Source organism: Aedes aegypti, chromosome 2 (genome assembly GCF_002204515.2).
Source record: "Aedes aegypti strain LVP_AGWG chromosome 2, AaegL5.0 Primary Assembly, whole genome shotgun sequence".
In the NCBI taxonomy this organism is placed as follows: Eukaryota; Metazoa; Arthropoda; class Insecta; order Diptera; family Culicidae; genus Aedes; species Aedes aegypti.
The window spans coordinates 217,073,921-217,096,648 of NC_035108.1; the positions used below are offsets into that span (position 1 = coordinate 217,073,921).

At 38.7% G+C, this 22,728-nt stretch overlaps 1 protein-coding gene across 5 annotated transcripts in view; it reads left to right on the plus strand.

The window, feature by feature from the left end:
* Positions 1–22,728, plus strand: part of LOC5578262 (Down syndrome cell adhesion molecule-like protein Dscam2) — a 573,793-nt gene that overhangs the window by 531,944 nt on the left and 19,121 nt on the right. For 4 of the 5 annotated variants that reach the window (XM_021843982.1, XM_021843984.1, XM_021843986.1 and 1 more), the window contains exons 14-18: positions 2,730–3,875; positions 3,938–4,087; positions 4,215–4,385; positions 4,509–4,660; positions 22,616–22,694. In XM_021843982.1, the coding sequence (XP_021699674.1) occupies positions 2,730–3,875; positions 3,938–4,087; positions 4,215–4,385; positions 4,509–4,660; positions 22,616–22,694 (1,698 nt within the window). The remainder of the gene's footprint in view (positions 1–2,729; positions 3,876–3,937; positions 4,088–4,214; positions 4,386–4,508; positions 4,661–22,615; positions 22,695–22,728) is intronic. The other variant, XM_021843985.1, reaches the window with a different exon arrangement.

Here is a 22,728-nt window from a genome sequence, read left to right on the forward strand (position 1 = left end):
AATCCTTCTTATTTTCGAATCTCCCTTTGTGTACATTGACAATGCTGTAGTTGAAGAAACGACTATATCCTCATCTTACACATTCCTGCGATGATCGGTTGCGAAGGATAATGCGTTGCCACATCTTGCCCAACAGTTCCTAGCTCATTTGTGGTGCCACAGCTTTGGTAGAAGGCAGATCGATGCCCACTTTTCCACACTTTCTGCCGATTGTTTTGGGTCGTATTATCTCCTATGTTATTCGCAATAAGGTTTTAAACGGTTAGCTCATTGGGCTTACGTCAACACTCCTGTCTCGCTGGAGTGCCATCTAGCCCGCTTTGTTTTACGTCCCAACAAGTACTACGGGTCCTTCCTTAACCGAGTGGTTAGAGTCCACGGCTACAAAGCAAAGCCATACTTAAGGTGTCTGGGTTCGATTCCCGGTCGGTCCAGGATCTTTTCGTAATGGAGATTTCCTTGACTCTTCTGGGCATAGAGTATAATCGTACCTGCCACCCGATATACGAATGCGAAAATGTCAACTTTGGCAAAGAAAGCTCTCAGTTAATAACTGTGGAAGTGCTAATAAGAACACTAAGCTGAGAAGCAGGCTCTGTCCCAGTACTACGACGGTCTCGCTGATGGGGCTAGCATCTTGGATTCAGCTTCCCACGATTCAACGTTTCTTACTTAGTTGCTGGATACCAGGACAGACGCTGTTTGTGCCGCACCTCCTGGTGAGTAGACACTCGAGACGTACCTCATCAATCCTTGCTATTAACAGGGACGCGTAATGGGACCGTTTTTCTGATTGGACTCTCCAAAAATCATTACCAACGGAGCAGTTGTCTCCAACTTAATAGAGTCGAAACTACTGGTTTCTTTACTTGAGTTCTCATTCATTTTTTTCATTTATTTAGTTAACATCTAGACAGATAACACTGAATCAAAAATTTCACTCCACAATACTCGGTTCGTGGCCGCATCTTTCCATCCTCGTGTCTGCCCCACGCACGCCAAATCGATACGCACTTTATCCGCCCACCTAGCGCGCTGCGCCCTACGCTTTCTTGTACCAACAGGATCCGAAGCGAACACCATCTTTGCAGGGTTCCTGTCCGGCATTCTTGCAACATGCCCTACCCATCGTGCCTTTCCAGCTTTGGCCACCCTCTGGATACCGGGTTTGCCGTAGAGTTGGGCGAGCTCGTGATTCATCCTCCGATCGTCCTAAGCACCCGTCGTTCGAAGACTCCAACTGCTTGCAGGTCCTCCACGGTTCATACACATAGATGACTACCGGCCTTATGAGCGTTTTGTACATGGTAAATTTGGTGCGTGAGTGAATCTTTTTTGAACACAGCTTCTTTTGGAGGCCATAGTAGGCCCGACTTCCACTGATAATATGCCTCCGTATTTCACGGCTAACGTTATTGTCAGCCGTCAGCAAGGATCCAAGGTAGATGAACTCGTCGACCACCTCGAACGTATCCCCGTCTATAGTAACACTGCTATTTAGGCGAGCCCTGTTGCGCTCGGCCGCACCAGCTAGCATGTTCTTTGTCTTGATCGCATACACCACCAGTCCAACTTTTGCTGCCTCGCCTCTTAAAATGTTCGGCCGACAATGTCCATATCATCCGCGAAGCAAATAAATTGACTGGATCTCCTAAAATTCGTACCCCGGCCGTTAAGCGCGGATCTCCGCATCGCATCTTCTAACGCAAAATTTAACAACAGGCATGAAAGTCCGTCACCTTGTCGTAGTCCCCCGCCGGGATCAAAACGAACTGGAATGTTCGCCTGAAACCTTCACACAATTTTGCACACCTTCCATCGTCGCTTTTATCAGTCTCGTGAGTTTCCCGAGAAAGCTGTTCTCGTCCATGATTTTCCATACTGTCGTATGCCGCCTTGAAATCGATGAAAAGGTGATGCGTTGAGACCTGGTATTTGCCGTACAGTAAAGGTATTTGCCGTACAGTAAAGATCTGGTCCGTTGTCGATCGGCCGTCAACGAAGCCGGCTTGATAACTTCCCACGAACTCGTTTACTACAGGTGACGACGGAAGATGATCTGGGATATACTTTGTAGGCAGCATTCAGAATGGTGATCGTTCGAACGCTCTCACAATCTAACTTTTCGCCTTTCTTGTAGATGGGGCATATTACCCCTTCCTTCCACTCCTCCGGTAGCTGTTCTGTTTCCCAGATTGTGCCTATCAGCCGGTGCAGACAAATGGTCAGCCTGTCCGGGCCCATCTTACCAGCAACTTTATTGTTCTTGAGCTGGTGAATGGCATCCTTAACCTCCCTCAAAGTGGCTGGTTGGTTTCCATCGCCCGCAGTACTGACGAAGACATTTGCTCCGTTTTCTCGTTCTTCATTGCCTGTGCTCTCAGCGCTATTCGTCGAAGTGCTGCTTCCACCTTTCGATCACCTCACGCTCGTCCGTTAAAATGTTCCCATCCTTATCCCTGCACATCTCGGCTCGTGGCACGAAGCCGTTGCGGGATGCGTTGAGCTTCTGATAGAACTTGAGTTCTACTCAACACTTTTTACCCAGTTTGCTGAGATCTCTACTTCCTCTCAAAGAAACGATAGTCCTTAGACCACCGATCGCGTCTCATTAATTTGTATATAAGGAAGTTCATCGTGCAACAAATCACCATCACTACTCCCTGTTTCCATCCTAAATCATAGTTTAAAAACCAGTTAGATTAAACAGTCGTTATATTTTTCCACAGTTCCTTCAGCACCAAAATCGATCAAAGCTGTTCCTGCATCGAGCACAAAAATAATTATTTCTTGGCTACCTCCGGCAAGTAAAAATGGCATAATCACCGGTTATACGTTCTACATGGCACTCGTAGATGGTGGCAGAGATGAAGGAACCCACAAGAGATCACTAGTACCGTACGCAGAGATACACGAAACGGTAAGGTTACAGGAGCATGCCACCTATCAGTTCTGGTTGACGGCGTCTACGAAAGTGGGCGAAGGTGAAAAATCGGAAGTGATCACAGTTCCTCCAAACAATAAAGTTCCTGCTCGGATTGTGTCCTTCAGCCAGGAAATCATAACGCCATGGAAAGAAACGTTGGTTTTACCGTGCAGAAAAGTTGGAGTTCCAGCACCTGTCACAATCTGGCGGCAAGACGATCAACCAATGGAAACTGGGACGAGGAAATTGATTGCTAAAAACGGAACTCTTTACATTAAAGACTGTCAGCATTCGGATGCTGGAAACTATACCTGCAGCGTGGAAAACAACTGGGGTAAAGACGAAATAGTTTACCATATTAAGATAAAGGTTCCTCCAGACCCACCTAGCCTGTCCGTTATCAATACTTACACTGATAGTTTACTACTCGAATGGTTGGATAATCGTCATGGAGGTTCTCCAATTCTTGGCTATGTCATAAATTACAAACGAGAGCATGGCGATTGGGAGGAGATCCAAATAGATTCTAAAACTAACACTCACCTTTTGGTGAACCTATGGTGCGGTACAAAATATCAGCTGTACATTACGGCCTACAACAAAATCGGTACCGGTCTTCCATGTGATATTGTACATTCCCAAACGAAGGGATTGCCTCCAGTTCAGCCGAAACACTCGCAAATGATAACGAATAACTCAACTAGCGTAACTTGTTGGTTGGATTCGTGGGGTGATGGAGGCTGTGGGATTTCCCATTTTTCTGTGGAAAATCGAGTGTTCGGCAGATCACAGTGGAATATGATTTCAAATCATGTTGAAGCAACCGAAAGGATATTCACTGTGTCAGAGTTGATACCGGCTACCAAGTATCAACTTCGAGTGACTGCTTACAACAATGCCGGAGCTACGATGGCAATATACAATTACACTACGCTGACTGTTTCTGGAGGTATTTTTGAAATTGAAATTGTCTGAGTCATAAATAACTAAGGATCTTTTTATTTTCTTCAGTGATTGTTCATCCTGATTTGACTAATCCAGTTTCACCCCACTTGGGAGACAATCCTTTCTACGCGAATTTCAAGGTTCTGGTGCCCCTTTGCCTGTCCATTCTGATTCTATTCGGACTGATAGCAGCGGCTCTTCTTATTCGAAAGAAAAGTAATTCGTCCTAAGCATTTCTTTTCGACACCCTTGAATAATATATATGTTTTTTTCCACCCTTCTCGTTATCCTTATCTGGTTTTGAATTGGTAATCTATGCTCCTCGCATTGGATGTGTCCCCAGAGCTCAACAACCAGAACCGAATACCATCAACGTCAATGTCAGAATCACCATCGATTGCCAACATCCAAAACAAGCAAAACCGGGACCAGCAATATCTGGCAGTTCGCGCCCAACAAAACAGCCGAAATAGCAATTCTGTTGATTCCGGTAGCTTTAAAGCCGAAGGAAATGGTAAGTTTTTCTTTCATTCCCTTACCAAGTACAATTTACATGTCACCATGTCAGTTCATACATAATTGATAGATATTTACCATTAGGTCAATAATGTGTCTTTTATTTCGTCCCATCTTCTAGAATACATTGAAGACATTTGCCCGTATGCAACATTTCAGCTGAACAAGCAAACGTACAGCGAAAGTTCATACAGTGGAAATGTTTACAGTGGACCCTATCACTCGGTAAGAGGATCATTTGTGTATCATGATGTAAAAACCGAAAATTATCATGTAAGTTTAATTTTATATCATCACTCTTTCTCACATTTGTCTCTATATTTTAGACATCTCTCGCACTCATTGTTAGCCTTTGTTTGAACAATAGAGGAGAACAAAATAAACTGGATTGAATCATGCCAATTGATGTGCCTTTGTAGTTTTGTAAATTTCAAATAGATTATACCATTCCCAAATCTTTCGCTGGAATCTTGTCACACTTGGAATATTTGGATATGCTCCAAAGAAATGCTCAAATTGATATGGAATAATATAATAGATTGTATAAGACGAAAATTGTTCGGCTTAAACATATGGCAAAACGCCGACAAAGGAATGATTTATGGACAAAAGGTATTGATTTGATTTGTGCAATCTTTTCCGTCCAGTGAGTCAATCTTATAAAAGTAGTGTTCAAATATCTATAGTGTTTAATAAACAAATCACACATCATACTATTTTAGTATATATTGCTGATAAAAGTTAGATTTAAAATTAGCTGAACGGTTTATCCAGAAGAGATGTAATAATTCAACTTAAAACATTCATCATGACATGAAAACTACAAAAAATTGTAAAACCTGCAGAAAATTGATTTCATTCCGAACAGGAACGCAAACCTTTTTTATTGCACCCTTAAATCTACTTTCTGGCGTTACGTCCCTACTAGGACAGAGCCTGCTTCTCAGCTTAGTGTTCTTATGAGCATTTCTTCAGTTATTAACTGAGTGCATACTACGCCAATGAACAATTTTGCATGTGTATATCTTGTGGCAGGTACGAAGATACTCTATACCCTGAGAAATCGAGGAAAATTTCATTACGAATAAGTTCTCGACCGGTGGGATTCGAACCCTCGACCCTCAGGTTGGTTTTGCTGAATAGCTTCGCGTACAATAAAATTCTCAGCAAGAATTTTATTAGTTTCAGAAAAATAAAAGGATTTATATATTTTCATGGTATGCTCATTACAAATCTTTCCATGATTTTCATTTATTTTTGTTTATTTTTGTAATTGGTTGGTTGGTTTGACTTTATTAACGAGATTTTTAGCCCTGGGCTAGTTCATCTCGGGACCAACGGCTTTACTTCCCTTCCGAAGGAAGTCGTCACTATAACTTTTTACGTCATAAGTGACTATGTCGGGGATGGGATTCGATCCCAGGTCCTCGGCGTGAGAGGCGAATGTTCTAACCACTACACCAGGTCCGTCCCCTTTTTGTAATTGGATCGTCAGTAAAAGTAAACCATTCTGCTCAGGATTCTAATAGTAAATCTTACAGGATTCTATGAAAATTTTGTCGAAATTCCGTCAGAATATAGAGTAACACTACACTGAAGTTTTGTTACGCGGTTTTGTTTTGCTCGTCTTTTCACACGTTATTTAAAGAAAAAAAACCACGTTATTAAAAAAACCAACGCAACTTAGAAGACCTGAGCCGAAATTTGTTTTTCCATACTAAACAATTCGTATATTCCTGAAACGTCGAAAAACACGAATTCTTATTTTACGTTTTTTGAAGTCGTTTTTTGGAACAACTAGGGAAAGTGTACCAGTTATGGTCATAGTGGTTCCCTATTTGGCCATATGCAAAATTCGGATAGCTTCCACATTTTTAATCTTTTTGAATGTTTGAACATCAAGATAAAAGTTATATCTTACTGCTAAAACACAAAAAAATAATATTCAAAATGTTGAGACATTCAAATTATTACGTAAGGCGAAATAGGGAACCACTATGGCCATTACTGGTACACCTACCCTAGTTTTTTTTTTCACGCAGGTGGTCGTAAAAAATAGTGTATTCAAACCCTCTGCTTAGCAGTGCCTGCATATTTCAATATACATTCAACAACGCTGACCCTCAGTAGGATCCACCATCGTGGATTTCTTTTTTGTGTGAATGTTTTTTTGGAAATACATGCACGAATCTGGTAGAACGTGCATTCCGTTTTTCAATCATTTTTTCTACACTGATTCTCATCCACCTACTGACATTCGATGGCAGCAAATACAATTTCTATTGAGAAAAAAATCATTTCCATCAGAATACCCCACAAAAAAAAAACAATCAGAAATCATCAACTGGACGCATCACATTGTCATTTTTTTACATCAGAAATGTAAAAATTATTTGTATTTTTATATTCAATTCTCAATGTCAGTGCCTCTAGGTGTTGAAAATTGATCTGTCACGTTGTCATCGTCTCCGCAAATTATTAAATTTGGCTAGTGAAACGGCTGGTGCCATTTAAAAAAAAGTGTCTAATGCGAAAATAAAACGGTTTATTCTGCACGCGTTCTCCTGAGCAGTGCTTCATTGAAGCCCAAAGAGCTGGTGAAGTTGCATCGAGGCCAGGCCTCAGATTTTCGGGAGCGCGGGTCTGAAGAGCCGGACAGCGGATCGGATTGATGGCTTGGTCGGCTCGTTAGTGGTGACCAATCAATCAGGTTTTCAGCTTAAACCGCTGTTTGATGCTCTAGATTTGTGCTCATCAGGGTTTGAGTTTTGGCTTCGTTTCACCTTAGCATTAGCATTAGTATTACGCATTTCGCAGAAATTCGTAGGTGGTACAGTCCTAGACAATTGTATGAGGGTAGCCTCCTTCCCGTCCGTTACCAAAGTCAGAGATTTGGGACTAACCTCTAACTCTTAGACAAGATTGACGCATCCTCTAGTAATCCAGAGCTTGCCTTGGCACGTTCTTGCGAAAGCTGGGGAATGGGAAAGGATGATTGATTGAACACCTACTTAAGAAATATGCAGAGAACTCTACGATCTCTCATAGATGTTACGGGATGTTGTGGAATGTTGAAGAGAAAGGGTAGTGCCCAGTGATGAGAAAAGTACTGGAGCAAACATTTACCGCCTCTACATTTACATCTTTCTACACGACCATCAAAATCCAAAGCAAGCCATGACCGTTCAAAACCGTTGCTTCGTCAGCGAGGAATTACGAGATGCTAGTACGGTAATGCAAGCCCCATCGCCACTTGTTAAAACGTGCAGGCATCATCCTCCCATACTGCTGAAAATGGAGATATGTCCGCAAAAACGCTTCCACGACGTTTCCGAAAGTGTTTTCTACGATTTCCGTAACGCTGACTTCAACGGAATGAACGATTTCTTCAAAAATGTTGACTGGGACGACGTTCTTCGAGATTCTGATGCAAATCTGGCTGCCTCGACAATCTCTGCTATCTTGTTGTACGGCATAGATCAGTACGTTCCCGTCAAGGTCAAATGTGAACCTTCGAAACCAGCCTGGTCTAATTCCGAACTGATACATCTCAAGAGGGTGAAGAAAGCAGCTCTCAGACGTCATAGTAAGTTTCGTACAGATTCTACGAGAGCACGGTACATGCAATCGAATACTGAATATAAGCAGCTGAATGATTGTCTGTACAACGCTCATCAGGACCATTTGCAAAGCATCCTCAAAGCAAACCCTAGAAGCTTCTGGAAACACGTCAATGAACAACGGAAAGAATCTGGATTGCCCCCTACGATGTCCGACGGCTTACATGAGGCCGATTCCAAAGAAGACATTGCTGATATGTTCCGCACGCAATTTAGTAACGTCTTCACCAATGAACACGTCGATCCAGACATTGTTAATGATGCAATTAGAGATGTTCCCCGGCTTTCCACCTTCGTGCAGCAAATCATAATCACTGACGATATGGTTGCATCAGCAAGCAAGGAATTGAAATCGTCCACAGGATCCGGTCCAGATGGCATTCCTTCTCTTGTTCTCAAACGTTGTGCAGAAACTATTGCAGCCCCGCTAGCAAGGGTTTTTAACCTATCCCTAGCTTCTGGTGTGTTTCCGAATTGCTGGAAACAGTCGTACGTTTTTCCAGTTTTCAAAAAAGATAGCAAACAGTTAGTCTCCAACTATCGTGGAGTAGCTGCGCTGAGCGCTACCTCGAAGCTGTTCGAGGTCATTATTCTGCAAAAATTGGTCCAAAGCTATGCACATTACATATCGCCTGATCAACACGGATTCATGCCCAAACGTTCGACGACAACTAACCTGGCTTGCTTCACTTCGTTCATTTTACGCCTAATGGAGGCTGGTCAACAAGTCGACGCCATTTACACGGATCTCTCCGCTGCATTTGACAAGATGAACCATCAAATCGCAGTGGCCAAGTTTGATAAGCTTGGTATGGGAAATAGCATGCTTCTATGGCTCCAATCGTACCTAACCGGTCGGAATATGTCCGTCAAAATTGGAGATCACGTTTCGTCACCCTTTAGAGTCTGGTCCGGAGTTCCTCAGGGTAATCACCTCGGTCCGTTTCTTTTCCTGTTATACATGAACGATGTTAATTTCAAGCTTAAGTGCCTGAAGCTTTCATACGCCGATGACTTGAAGCTGTATTGGACGATAGAGCAACCGGAAGACGCAGTTTTTCTACAACATGAGTTGCAAGCCTTTGCTGAATGGTGTCAAATAAATCGAATGTCGTTGAACGTGCCAAAATGTTCCGTTATATCATTCAGCCGCAAACATGCACCTTTCAATTTCGGATATTTTCTAGCAGGCACGCAACTTGAGCGCGTATCAACAGTCAAAGACTTGGGCATTCTCCTGGACTCAAAAATGACATTCAAAGACCACGTTGCATATGCTGTGTCCAAAGCTTCTTCTCAACTGGGATTCCTGTTCCGGTATGCCAAAAAGTTTCGGGATGTGTACTGCCTAAAGGCTTTATACTGTTCGATAGTACGCCCTACTCTGGAATATTCTTCAATAATCTGGTCTCCGTACTATCAGAATGGAATCAAACGTGTTGAGGCTATTCAACGCAAATTCGTCCGCTTTGCTCTACGCCACCTCAGATGGAGAGATCCGCTTAACCTGCCCAGCTATGGTAGCCGATGTCAGCTAATCAAATTGGAATCACTGGTGTCGAGACGCAACGTAGCCAAAGCCTGCTTTGTTGGAGATCTCCTGCAAGGAAACATCGACTGCTCCACTCTGCTCAGATGCTTGGACATCAATGTACGACGTCGCAATCTACGAACTCATTCGTTCATCAACATACCGTTTTGATTCATATTACGGACAGCTTCAAATTCCGGACACTCTCGTTTGTATGGGAAACATTTCACACGAAATGATTCAATTTTCGCCGTCCAAAAATTCTCATTTTTGAGGCTCGTTTTATTAGGTTTCTTCCATAAATATCATTGCAAATTTATAATGCCCAACTACCTTAGACGTCTCTTAAGTGGTTGAACGATTTCAATTGATGATTTGACTGTTCCATTAATGATTATCATGAGCTGTCCGTAATTCGAATCAAAGCGTCCGGAATATGAGGCAAAAGTGGGGGAGCGTCCGGAATAAGAATCATGAAAAGGTCAAACGTTTTGATTTATTTAAAATTATCCAAGTTGCGGACGCGTATTCTTTACCCACCATCCGAAAGTTAAGGGCTTCCGACGCTCGATAACACTAAAAAATCATACAGAATGATTTATTTTGTATGGTCCAAGCTGGGTTATACTTCACTAAGGCCTTAAGTGTCCGTAATATGAATCAAAACGGTACCTTCTGCCAGAACAAACTACGGTTTACAGGAACCGATGCGTAGCATGTCCCGAGTATTCAATATGTGTTATCATGTTTTTGATTTTAATGTGTCGCGCGAAACAAATAAGTCTAGTTACCGTCGAGTTTTGTGCTAATTTTTGTAATCTTGGTTTGAATATTTTATTGTTTGTATTTTGTTTAAGAAACAAGGGTCATTGGGGTAATGTTTTACCTGTTGACTAATAATAAATAGATAAATAAATAAATAAAACCAAAAAATGTCACGGCTCTTCAAAACGGTAATCTTCTTCTTCCTAACGTTTTTCAACCCCGAATGCGAAATGACTCGAGCACAGTGGTGACACGATTTTTCCGGTTTTCGGGGTTTTGCATTTTTGCTCGATAAAGGTAGCATGAACTTGTTTATATGTATCGCAACGGAATGATTGTGCTCTTTCTGTTAGAGCTAATAGATTTCAATTAGTTGAAAACACTAGCGAAATATTAGCGATTGAATGATTTAACACTTTTTTAAATCATTCACCTTGGAATGGCTGCCCGAAAACGGTCATAGTGGAGAGACAAAAACAGTCAAGCAGTGTGTGAACCGTTGGCAGCACAACGCCTGATGGTATTGATGCTGCTGCTGCTTTGTGTTTTGGTTGAATGGCAGAATCGATAAACTGTGGTGAATTGTGGTCACAGTTCCCAAGACTGGTAGTGCCAAATGATACGTTTGGTAGACGTTCTGGCTGACAAATGGTTAGTATTTACGCATTGTGATTATGCGCTGCTGATTAGAACAAACTCACCAAATTCCATTTTCGAAAATCCTCTGCAGTCTATCGCTCCTCTAATAATGAACAATAGCTTGAGCCGTAACTTAGCACTGCCCATCAAAATGCACGCACTGTAATTCTTAATCCATCCGAACCGAGCATCCACGAATCACTTTCAATTTTTGAATCAACACGCACAGGGGATAAAAAACGAGTCACGCGAAACGATTTCAATTGATGGTGCTATCACAGAGCACTCTCGAGCAAAACGCAAACAAAACTTCACACAACATCTTCGGTTTTAATCTCCGATTTTGTGTCGCCAGATTGATGTTTTGTTTTTATAAAGTAGCTTCCTTTGCTCAATCAAGGTTGGATGATCAATTTGGTGAGCTCGTTTCATGCTTTTATTTTAAATAATATATAGTATTATGAAACTTATTTTTATCATGACAACGATGGGAATGTTACTCAAATGAATTGATTTAACAAAATATGAATAGTTCGTCACTGTAAGTGTAGACATAGACTCATGTATATTAACATTAAAAACCCCATACATTTCCTTTTTCTCATTTTTATCATTACTTATATTAATTTTAATTAATAACCTTTGAATGGTTCGTCGCTAAAAGTGTCGACATATCGTATGTTCATATTGTCTTTAGAATAGGGTAACCAATATATTTTGGACCCCTATATGTTTTGGACCCCCTGGGCCATTTTACTGCTAATTTCCCAGTTTTAATCAAAAGACCAACTCAATTCGCATGCCATTTGGAAAGATAGGATTATTCCGCACTTGCTTCAATCGTTTGTACAGAGACTATGTGTTTATTTTATCTAAAATTAATTTAATTTAATCGGTTCATCCATGCAACCGTTACACGCGTTACACACAGAAATTGAAGCCGTCAGAAATTTTTCAAATGTAAACGAAAACTTTTTTTCATATTTCTGAACTGAAAGCGAAGAATTACATCGGTCTTCCATTGTCAATCGATTGATTAGACTATGGGCAAGCATATTATACAACCAGTGTCGTGTTTAGAAAAAGCAAAACTTTTGTTTGATGTCCGTGTGACATGGGAACATTTCCAGAAACCTGGAGGAAATTACCAGAACCCCACTCAGTGCCGTCGGTGCCAAAAGTGGGGTCATGGTACAAAAAATTGTCGCATGGATGCTAAATGCATGATTTGCGGAGGTTCTTCTCACGCCAAAGACGTCTGTCCAGTGAAGGAAGATACCACCAAATTCATATGTCGTAATTGCGGGGCTAACCATAAGTCCAATTTTTGGAATTGTCCTTCACGCAAAAAGGTCATTGAGGCTCGTGTCAGGCAGATGAAAGATAATATCCGTTACGATAACGGTCGTTTCCGCAATTTGCCTGGTAGAGTATCGAACAATGCTCATTTTTCAGTTAACGATCGCTTGATCATGAATCATACCCATCAGGAAGATCATAATCATGCTCATTCACAAACTAATTTTAATCCGTCGGGTAGCCGTTCGAATCTTTCTATTTCGAATGTATCTACCCACGGTAAATCCTTTGCCGATATCGTAGCAGGAAATTCGAACTCCTCCCCTGTTCGATCCATGGGTACCCATTCTACTTGTTTCAAATCAAATGGAAAAAACCCTACCGCCACAGGTAACTCCGCTTCTTCGTCTACCGGAAATTCCAATGGGAAATCACATGACATGTCTGCCTCTGATTTTAATTTTCTAACTGAACAATTGAATCTAATGATTGATGCAATGTTCAAAGCCACCACTATGACTGAAGCAGTCCAAGTAGGTGTAAAATTTACAAATCAAATTGTTATTGGATTACGTTTTTCTAATGGATCCAAATAATAATTTAAATATTTTAAATTGGAATGCTCGTTCTCTGAATGGTAAAGAGGACGAGCTGTTTAATTTTCTTACGGTTAATAACGTGCATATAGCAGTTATTACCGAAACGTATTTAAAACCTGGATCTAAATTCAAAAGAGATCTTAACTTTTTTGTTTATCGTAATGATCGACTTGATGGGGCATGTGGGGGAGTTGCAATCATCATTCATAGGCGTATAAAACATCAACTGTTTTCATCATTTGAAACTAAAGTTTTTGAAACTTTAGGTATTTCTGTTGAAACACAGTTTGGTAAATATACTTTCATAGCTGCCTATTTGCCTTTTCAATGCTCTGGGCAGCAAGTTAATTCGCTCCAAACTGACTTGCGAAAATTGACTCGCAATAAGTCAAAATTTTTTGTCATTGGTGACTTTAATGCCAAACATCGGTCATGGAATAATTCTCAAAGTAATTCCAACGGCAGAATTTTATTTGATGAGTGCTCTTCAGGATATTTCTCAATTCAATACCCTGATAGCCCCACATGTTTTTCCTCTTCTAGAAATCCATCTACGATTGATTTGGTCTTAACCGACTCTAGTCATCTTTGTAGCGAACTGATTACTCATGCTGATTTTGATTCTGATCATGTCCCTGTTACATTTCAAATATCCCAAGAAGCGATTCTCAATCCTATCAGCTCCACTTTCAATTATTTACGAGCCGACTGGAATATATATAAAACGTATGTTGACTCCAATCTTGATGTTAACATTTCTTTAGAAACTAAACTTGATATTGACAATGCTCTTGAAACTTTAACAAATTCCATTGTTGAAGCCCGGAGCATTGCAATTCCAAAATGTGAAGTAAAATTTGAATCCGTGATTATAGACGATGATCTTAAACTCTTGATCCGTCTTAAAAACGTGAGGAGAAGGCAATTTCAACGCACTCGCGATCCTGCTATGAAAATTATATGGCAGGATTTGCAGAAAGAAATCAAGAAACGTTTTGCTCAATTAAGAAACAAAAACTTTGAAAATAAAATTTCTCAATTGGACCCTGGCTCTAAGCCCTTTTGGAAATTATCGAAAATCTTGAAAAAAACCTCAGAAGCCAATACCGGCATTGAAAGAGGAAAACAAATTATTACTAACTAATTTCGAAAAAGCTCAAAAACTTGCTATGCAGTTTGAAAGTGCGCACAATTTTAATTTAGGACTTACTAGTCCAATTGAAAATGAAGCTACTCAGGAGTTCGAAAATATTCTCAATCAAGAGAACGTTTTCGAAAATGCCTGGGAGACTGATTTGGAAGAAGTGAGAACTATTATTAAAAAATTCAAAAACATGAAAGCTCCTGGCGATGATGGAATTTTCTACATCCTCATCAAGAAACTTCCAGAAAGTAGCTTATCATTTTTAGTTAATATATTTAACAAATGTTTTCAATTAGCATATTTTCCTGACAAATGGAAAAATGCTAAGGTTGTTCCAATTTTAAAACCAGACAAAAATCCTGCAGAAGCTTCTAGCTATCGTCCAATCAGTTTGCTTTCCTCCATCAGTAAACTTTTTGAAAAGGTTATTTTGAACAGAATGATGGCCCACATCAACGAAAATTCAATTTTTGCCAATGAACAGTTCGGATTCCGCCATGGACATTCGACCACTCATCAGCTTTTACGTGTAACAAATTTGATCCGTTCCAACAAATCTGAAGGCTATTCTACTGGTCTTGCTCTTCTAGACATAGAAAAAGCATTCGACAGTGTTTGGCATGAAGGTTTGATTGTAAAATTGAAAAACTTTAATTTTCCAACATACATTGTTAGAATAATTCAAAGTTATCTGTCAAATCGTACACTTCAGGTTAATTATCAGAACTCCAGATCTGAAAGACTTCCTGTAAGAGCTGGTGTTCCTCAAGGCAGCATTTTGGGACCAATATTATACAATATTTTCACATCTGACTTACCTGAGCTCCCTCAGGGATGTCAAAAATCTTTGTTTGCGGATGACACAGGCCTCTCCGCCAAAGGACGAAGCCTGCGTGTCATCTGTAGTCGATTGCAAAAAAGTTTGGATATTTTTTCTTCATACTTGCAAAAATGGAAGATTTCTCCTAATGCTTCCAAAACTCAACTAATAATATTCCCACATAAACCAAAAGCTCTTTATTTGAAACCTTCAAGTAGACATGTTGTCACGATGAGAGGGGTTCCAATAAATTGGTCAGATGAAGTTAAGTATCTAGGCCTCATGCTAGATAAGAATTTAACTTTCAAAAATCACATTGAGGGCAATCAAGCCAAATGTAATAAATATGTAAAATGTCTCTATCCCCTTATTAATAGAAAATCAAAACTTTGTCTTAAGAACAAGCTTTTGATATTCAAACAAATTTTCAGGCCAGCCATGTTGTATGCTGTACCAATATGGACTAGCTGTTGTAATACCAGGAAGAAAGCTCTGCAGAGAATTCAAAATAAAATTTTGAAAATGATTCTGAGGCTTCCTCCCTGGTATAGTACCAATGAGTTACATAGAATATCCAATGTTGAAACATTGGAACAAATGTCAAATACAATCATTAATAATTTCAGGCAAAAATCGTTACAATCTTCTATTGCCACGATTAATGCGTTATATGTTTAGGTTAAGTTAGGTTAAGTATATTAAAAACGTTTTTTTTTCTCTTATAAGCAGGTGAAATCAACTCACCTGTAAAAAAAACTGAACTGCTACGGCAAATGAAATGTAATATGTTGTTAACAAAATGTTAATTAAATCTTAAATTTGTTTTACCAAATTAGGATGATAGTGTTGTCAAATAACACAGAACACCTAGATATAAGAAATGAATGTTTCGTTTTATTTTATTAAATTTTTTACTTTATATATTTCATTTAAATTTTTCATACAACCAGTGTCGTGGACTTTGTCGCCAAACGATAAAAAATGCTGGTGGTCCAAAATATATACTTTGAGGGTCCAAAATGTATTGGTGTGTCCAAAATAATGAAAAACAGTGCATCACAATTCAATTATTTTCGACGTTTTTTGGATCCTACATGACCGTATAGGCATTTTTATCTTGTAGAGGAAGTTTCTCTCTACATTTTGGCATGTTCAGTATTCGTGAATACCGTGGTTGCCTGAAATTTCCTTGACTTCCTGAGCATAGTGTATAATCGTACCTGCCACACGATATACGAATGCGAAAATTGCAACTTTGGCAAAGAAAGCTCTCAGTAATAACTGTGGAAGTGCTCATTGAACACTAAACTGAGAAGCAGGCTCTGTCCCAATGAGAATGTTAATGCCAAAGAAGAAGAAGGTTTAAAGATTCTTGTGTAATGTAACAGGGTGTCTACTACCTGGAAAAACCTGGAAAACCTGGAATTATCAGGGAATTTAATTCAACCTGGAAAAACCTGGAATTCTCAGGGAATTTTGGCTACACTCAGGGAAATTATTTAGAAACATTGATAGATGGTAGAATATGTCTGTTTTGTGACACAAAATCTCCTCAATCAAAAAATCGCTATCGAAACGCTAGTTAACATGTTCAGTCCTTTCAACGATTTTTAATTAATCAGCGTAAAACATGTTTCGACCAGGAATCTTAAGATTGCCAAATTGTTAAAGGCAAGTACAGCCAGCTCCAATTAGGAGTGGTCCATGAGCAGTTGATATGTTAAAAACATTCAAAAAATTTAACAAAAATATTTTTTCGCCTATTATACAAAAATAATAAACTTTGTAGGAAATGAGCAAAAATTACAACAGGCACGATACATAGTACATTTCTCAAGTAAGCCAATTTTCTTTAAAAGTCTTGATCACTGTTTTAATCCAAGTCTCCATTTTTGGTTATGGTCCTTAAAGTCTCTATTTCAATAAAAATTATCTCTCAAGTTACTTTTTCAATCTGCTTGCAGTGAATTCTGATCCAAAATTCTAAAGGCTCCAAAGAAATCTATAAAAACTATTCGGCAAATTTTCCACAAGTTCTTAATTATATTTTTCTTAGAGCTTGCGATGAATGTTTCATTAATTCTAATCATTTCTCGAGTGGTTTCTTCTTTAGTACTTTCAGAAATTACTCCAGAGATGCTACCAGCGATTTTTCAATGGCTGTTTTGAGTATTTTCTACAGAATTGGGTCCAAAACTCTTAGAGCACGCCAACGCATCCACAAATGTTTATTCCAGAGATTTTGGAAAAAAATCGTTTCGATTTTTTCCCACAAAATTCTAGAATAATTCCTAAGACGATTGTGTCATTTATTCCAGGCATTTTGATAGGGATTTTTCAAATATCCATCCACCATTACTCTCAGGAATTGCTGCAAAAATCCTTCAGGCATTACTAAATGATATGTATTATAAACATTCCTCGAGAATTCCTCGATAAATTTGGCATAGGATTCCTCATCAGGTTCCTCCAGAAACTTGTTTTGTAATGTCTCCAGCATATCATCGAAATATTGTTGCAGGGGCTCAAACATTTCTCTAAAAAAATTTCAATTAAAATTAACCAAATTTCCTTGGATTCTTCAAAACTATAGTCAAGGTTTAGGGATTCGGTCCGTATTTCTCCAAGTAATATCTTAAAATCGTCTTGTAGGACATTATTTAAATATTTTTATTTATTTTTTTTAATATTTTAGGAAAAATTTTATCAAAGAGATCCTCGTAGGAATTCATCAAGACGTACTTAGAACTCACATTTTTTTCCAAAACAATCTAAAAAAATTCCTTAATATTTAAAAACTACTTTGAGAAATTAAAAAAAAAAAGTTTGGGGCATTCCTGAAGGAATTTTGAATTCTTGAAGATGCTCTAAAAAGAAATCAATGGAATGATTCTATACCATTACCCGGAATATCATTACCCGGAATGCAATTTACCGGAAAACCATTTACCGGAATGTACCATTACCCGGAAAAACCATTTACCCGGATGTACCATTTACCGGAATGCACCATTACCCGGAAAGCCAAATCTTCCATTTTCGACGACCTTTCATTGATGCGCAGTACAAATTAAGGCCTGTTCATTTAAGAAAGTGGACACGTGTTTTTTACAGTAAACTGTTTATTTTCGAACAAATTCATGAGTTTACCTAAAATACATGGAAATCAACGTGATTTCGACCAAATTCACATAAATTTGAACATTTATTGAGCATTGCTGGAGAATGCTCTTACTTTTCTCATGATACCTCCCATAAGGTTCTGCACAACTTTTTTCGGAACTTTTCGTTGTGCTGCTGTTCGTTGTGACCACATTTTATTGAAAAAATCGATGGAGCTTGCTTCTCTTCCATCCTTCTTAAGATGTCGTTTGATTATTGCCCAATATGTTTCAATGGGGCGTAGTTCTGAGCAATTTGATGGATTCGATCATTTTTCTACAAATTCGACTTTTTCCTTCTTGAGCATCTCCAAAGTAGCTGAAGCATAGTGAGCCGATACTAAGTCTGGCAAAAACAATAGAGGCATGGTATGCTTTCAGTAGAGTTCTGTAATTTTTGCTGTTGATTGAACCCGTCGTGAAATATGTAGTATTTTCATACTGCAGGAGCAAATTGCTTGCCATAACAAATCATTTTTCCCAAATTTTTCTGTTGGGATGTATCGTACGTCGTCAGGAATATCTGTTTTGGCCAAAGCGTTGAAAAAATTCAATTTGGACTCTTCGCGATTTTAGCCAAATCTCGGAACGACAGTTTTTCTGTACACCATTTGTGCAGAAAAAAATTGCGAGTCGCCATGTCAATTCGACCCATCGCTTGGAATTTATAATTTTTTTATGTCAACTTTTGTCTGCTGTCAAAATAAACACTTGGGTACACACTGAAACAAAATTTTATTTGTTTTTATGGAATTTTCACACCAAAATGCTAATATTTAGGTGTCCACTTACTTAAATGAACAGTCCTTATGTCACGCTAACCATGGACATTCTCGACTCCCTCGGTTTCATAAACACTATTTCAATAGACATCTACAATGAACCAAATATGTTTTTCTTCTTGCTGGCGTTACGACTCAATTGGGACAAAACCTGCTTCTCAGCTGTTCTAGGAACATTTCTACAGTTATTAGCTGAGAGCCTATGTCAACCGAGCATTTTTGCATTCGTTCATATTTTGACAAGTATGTAAGTACTCTAGCTCTGAAACGTTGTCAAATATGTCAACCAGAAATAATTTTGAACCGGCGGTATTCAATTCTACCAACCTTTGATCTTTCTGAATAACTTCACTTTGCCGCAACGTAGGCCTTAGACTATTAACGAATATCACGATACCAAAATTTGAATGACCATGTAATTTTGTTGGCAACCTAATTAGAAAAGAATCGCCTGATATAGATCGGAAAACTATGTCTTCAAATTTAGGCTATAAAACTAAACATTACAGGCAAGGACAGAAAGAATGAAAAGAATTTTTAATTTTCTTTTATGTCTGAGACCACTTGGAAGGTACCATCACTATAAATCGAAATAAAAAAGCCTAACAAATAAGATAGGTTGCATTTGAGTAAATGGAACATCTCAGCATCAAAAAATGTTTGGCGTTTTGATGGTTTTCTTATTTTCTTACGTTAAAACAGATCAGAATCCAATTTCAATATTGTATCAAAATTTAAAAAAAAAACACTTATCTTGCGAGGGAAGCAACATACAACAGTTGAATTCTCATGTCAGCTTTATGATTTGGGGAAAGCTAAAAAAATCAAGACAAAAACTAGGAGTGCCTTGGTGATTTAAAGTAGAAACACTATTCGCCATTGTAACGTCCATCTTTGGAACCTCAATAGATCTACTTTTCCTTTGATTCTGATTGGTTGTGCTATTTTTCTTCGAATGTCATAACTCTGAATGTCTGTACTCTGAATTCAATGTCAGTGTAATAAACAAGAAAGAACAATAAGCAATCAAAATAATAAGATATTTGATCATTTTCGACTAAACACATTTAGAAGGGTGAATAACAGATGACCCAAAATAGGTCATTCTAGAAAAAGGATTATACGGGGGATTTACAATTGGTTGATTGTCGTTTGCGGAAACGACATTCGGCGAATTGACACTCGGCGAAAAGTATTAAAAATTCTAATCATTGCTTATTTATTAATATTTAGACACTTGGAGAATCGACAGTGGAATATTAAACGTAAAGTTATATAGTTGTAGCCAAATTAAGCCAGTTCAGCCAAGACAAGCTGAAAATATAAGTTGAAAGAACAGCTTATTTTTGAAAGAAGGGTGAATCATTTATGAAATGCAAATATATGAAGATGGTGCATATTGACATTATCAAGTATGAAGATATCTTAGACTCAGGGGCCCAGATAGCCGTAGCGGTAAACGCGCAGCTATTCAGCAAGACCAAGCTGAGGGTCGTGGGTTCGAATCCCACCAGTCGAGGATCTTTTCGGGTTGGAAATTTTCTCGACTCCCCAGGGCATAGAGTATCTTCGTAGCTGCCACACGATATACACATGCAAAAATGGTCATTGGCACAGTAAGCTCTCAGTTAATAACTGTGGAAGTGCTCATAAGAACACTAAGCTGAGAAGCAGGCTCTGTCCCAGTGGGGACGTAACGCCAGAAAGAAGAAGAAGATATCTTAGACTCCTCTCTGGTGCTTATGTATTTTGAAATAAGAACCTTATCGTTGGTAGTCATTTTAAATATTTTTAAGGTAACATACTGACCTGAATGACCGTTAAACGGTTACAAGGACGGTAATGAAACAAGTTGAGAAATGGAGATATAATTTTCCGGTAAATGGTCCTTCCGGGTTATGGTTTTCCGGCAAATGGTTCATTCCGGTAAATGGTTTTCCGGGTAATGGTCTTCCGGTAAATTGCATTCCGTGTAATGGGTTTCCGGGTAATGTCGGAGAACCAATGGAATAACTTTTGGATGGATGATTTTTGATGTGATTACCCTTAAAAAATCCAGATTGAATTATTGAAGGTATATAAAACGGAATTCATGGAAAAATTACTCAGAAACTTCGTGACAAATCTCAAGACAAACTCCGGAAGAGATCTGCGGAGTAATATGTGAAAGAAATCTATAGTTAATCGAACTGTTTTACTTGTCGTAATGCCATGAGAAATTCCGAAAAGGGCCTCAGAATTATATTTAGAAAAATGTCTGTTCAACTTAGGAATCAAACTCGTGCTTCCTCCTCGTTTTTTTTTTTTTTTTTTTTGTCAAGGAAGAGGTCTACAAAGAGCTTATTTCTAATACGGTCATACTACCAGCTCTGATTTCCCCAAAAATGCTCTCCAGAAATCCTGAATCTTATTTTAAGGGAAACGATATTTTTTTCTTAAGATCGAATAGACTATTTTTTCATATCTGACTTTGACGATTTAAGGCACTTTCAGATCATTTGTTAAACATTCTTGATTTCCGTGGCAATTTAATAAAATCGCCATTTTTTTTTAATTTTTTCCTATGTTTACACGAAGCACAAAACAGAAAATTGTTTTTTATTGAAGTGAAAAATACTTTGAAATTTTTTGTTAGATACATTTATTTTCAAAGATACCTTTCATTTGAAAAAAAAGTTTTAGTCATCTAAAATTTATTATTTTTATATTTTGAGGGATTTCTTCAACCTGGAATTATTTTTTAAAACCTGGAAATCTCAGGGAATTTCATTTCCGTAAATGAGTAGACACCCTGTGTAATAAATGAACGAAGCCCTATAACTTTCGCGGAGAAAACATACAGCTAATCCTAGACATGCCTAAGATATTTTAAAATAATACAATGTTAAGTGCACTACTTCTATCACTGATATCTTTTCATCTAGATACAACGGGATCCTCTTGTAGATTTTACCATTTTTTCAATCTTTCAAGGGCACAGAAGGAGTGTTCTCTATATTTGTTAACGTCTCTTAGGCGAAACTAAATATGGTTAAACAAAATCGTCAGTGTTATCATTGATCACACGAAATAGAAAAGCTTCACAACCCATTACAATTTCATCGCCTAAATAATATGGTAGCTCTAAACGTTTCCCAACCCACATTAGTTTCAAGCATGAATCAGATATCATAGAGGAAAGCAATGTACAGATATTAAACTCCATTTCACCGTGAGTTCTACCACATTTTAAATATCCTCTGTTACGCACTCGTATCATTAATCTTTTCGGTCTCATAGATATCATAGCGCAAAGGTCATAGTTTTCCACCATCTCAAGTTCACTCTAATCACCGTTTTCTTTTCCCGAGCATTTCAGCAGAATCAGCATCAAATGAACCTCAAAGTCATCACATTCCCCCGAAAACCATCCGCCATCATTTCTTACCATCTCGCCATTATGAAAACGATCCTTTTTTACGTGGTTCAGGTTCTAACTTTTTTCTGTCCGACGTCTCTGTCTCGTGCTCCTGATGTTCGCTAAAACGAAGGAATGACAATTGGCAAATAGATTAGTTCCATCTCATTCATTAAACTAGTGCAGAGAATCAAAATTTTCCCAATGATACAAAAATGTGTTGAATAAACTACCAGAAGCCCCCTTTTTCTTTTTTTCTCTCTTCTATACTCTACAAATCAAATTTCTTCCATCAAAAAATACCGTTGACCACGTGACCTTCCTGAACACGATGCCGAACGCTCGAAATCGAAAATCTCCCATCCAAATGTACAATTCGCTCGCAAATGTAATCCTTCCAAAAATCGTCCACACGAAACCAAATATTTGTCCAACCAATTAACTGAAAACTGAAACCACATGACCATCCAGAACAAAGAACCAGAATATACAAAAGTACGCAGAAAGGGCGGATCTCGTCTGAGGGATCCGGCCACTTCGGAGCCGATAGGTGAGTACGAAATTCGATAACGTTGGTGTTTTCT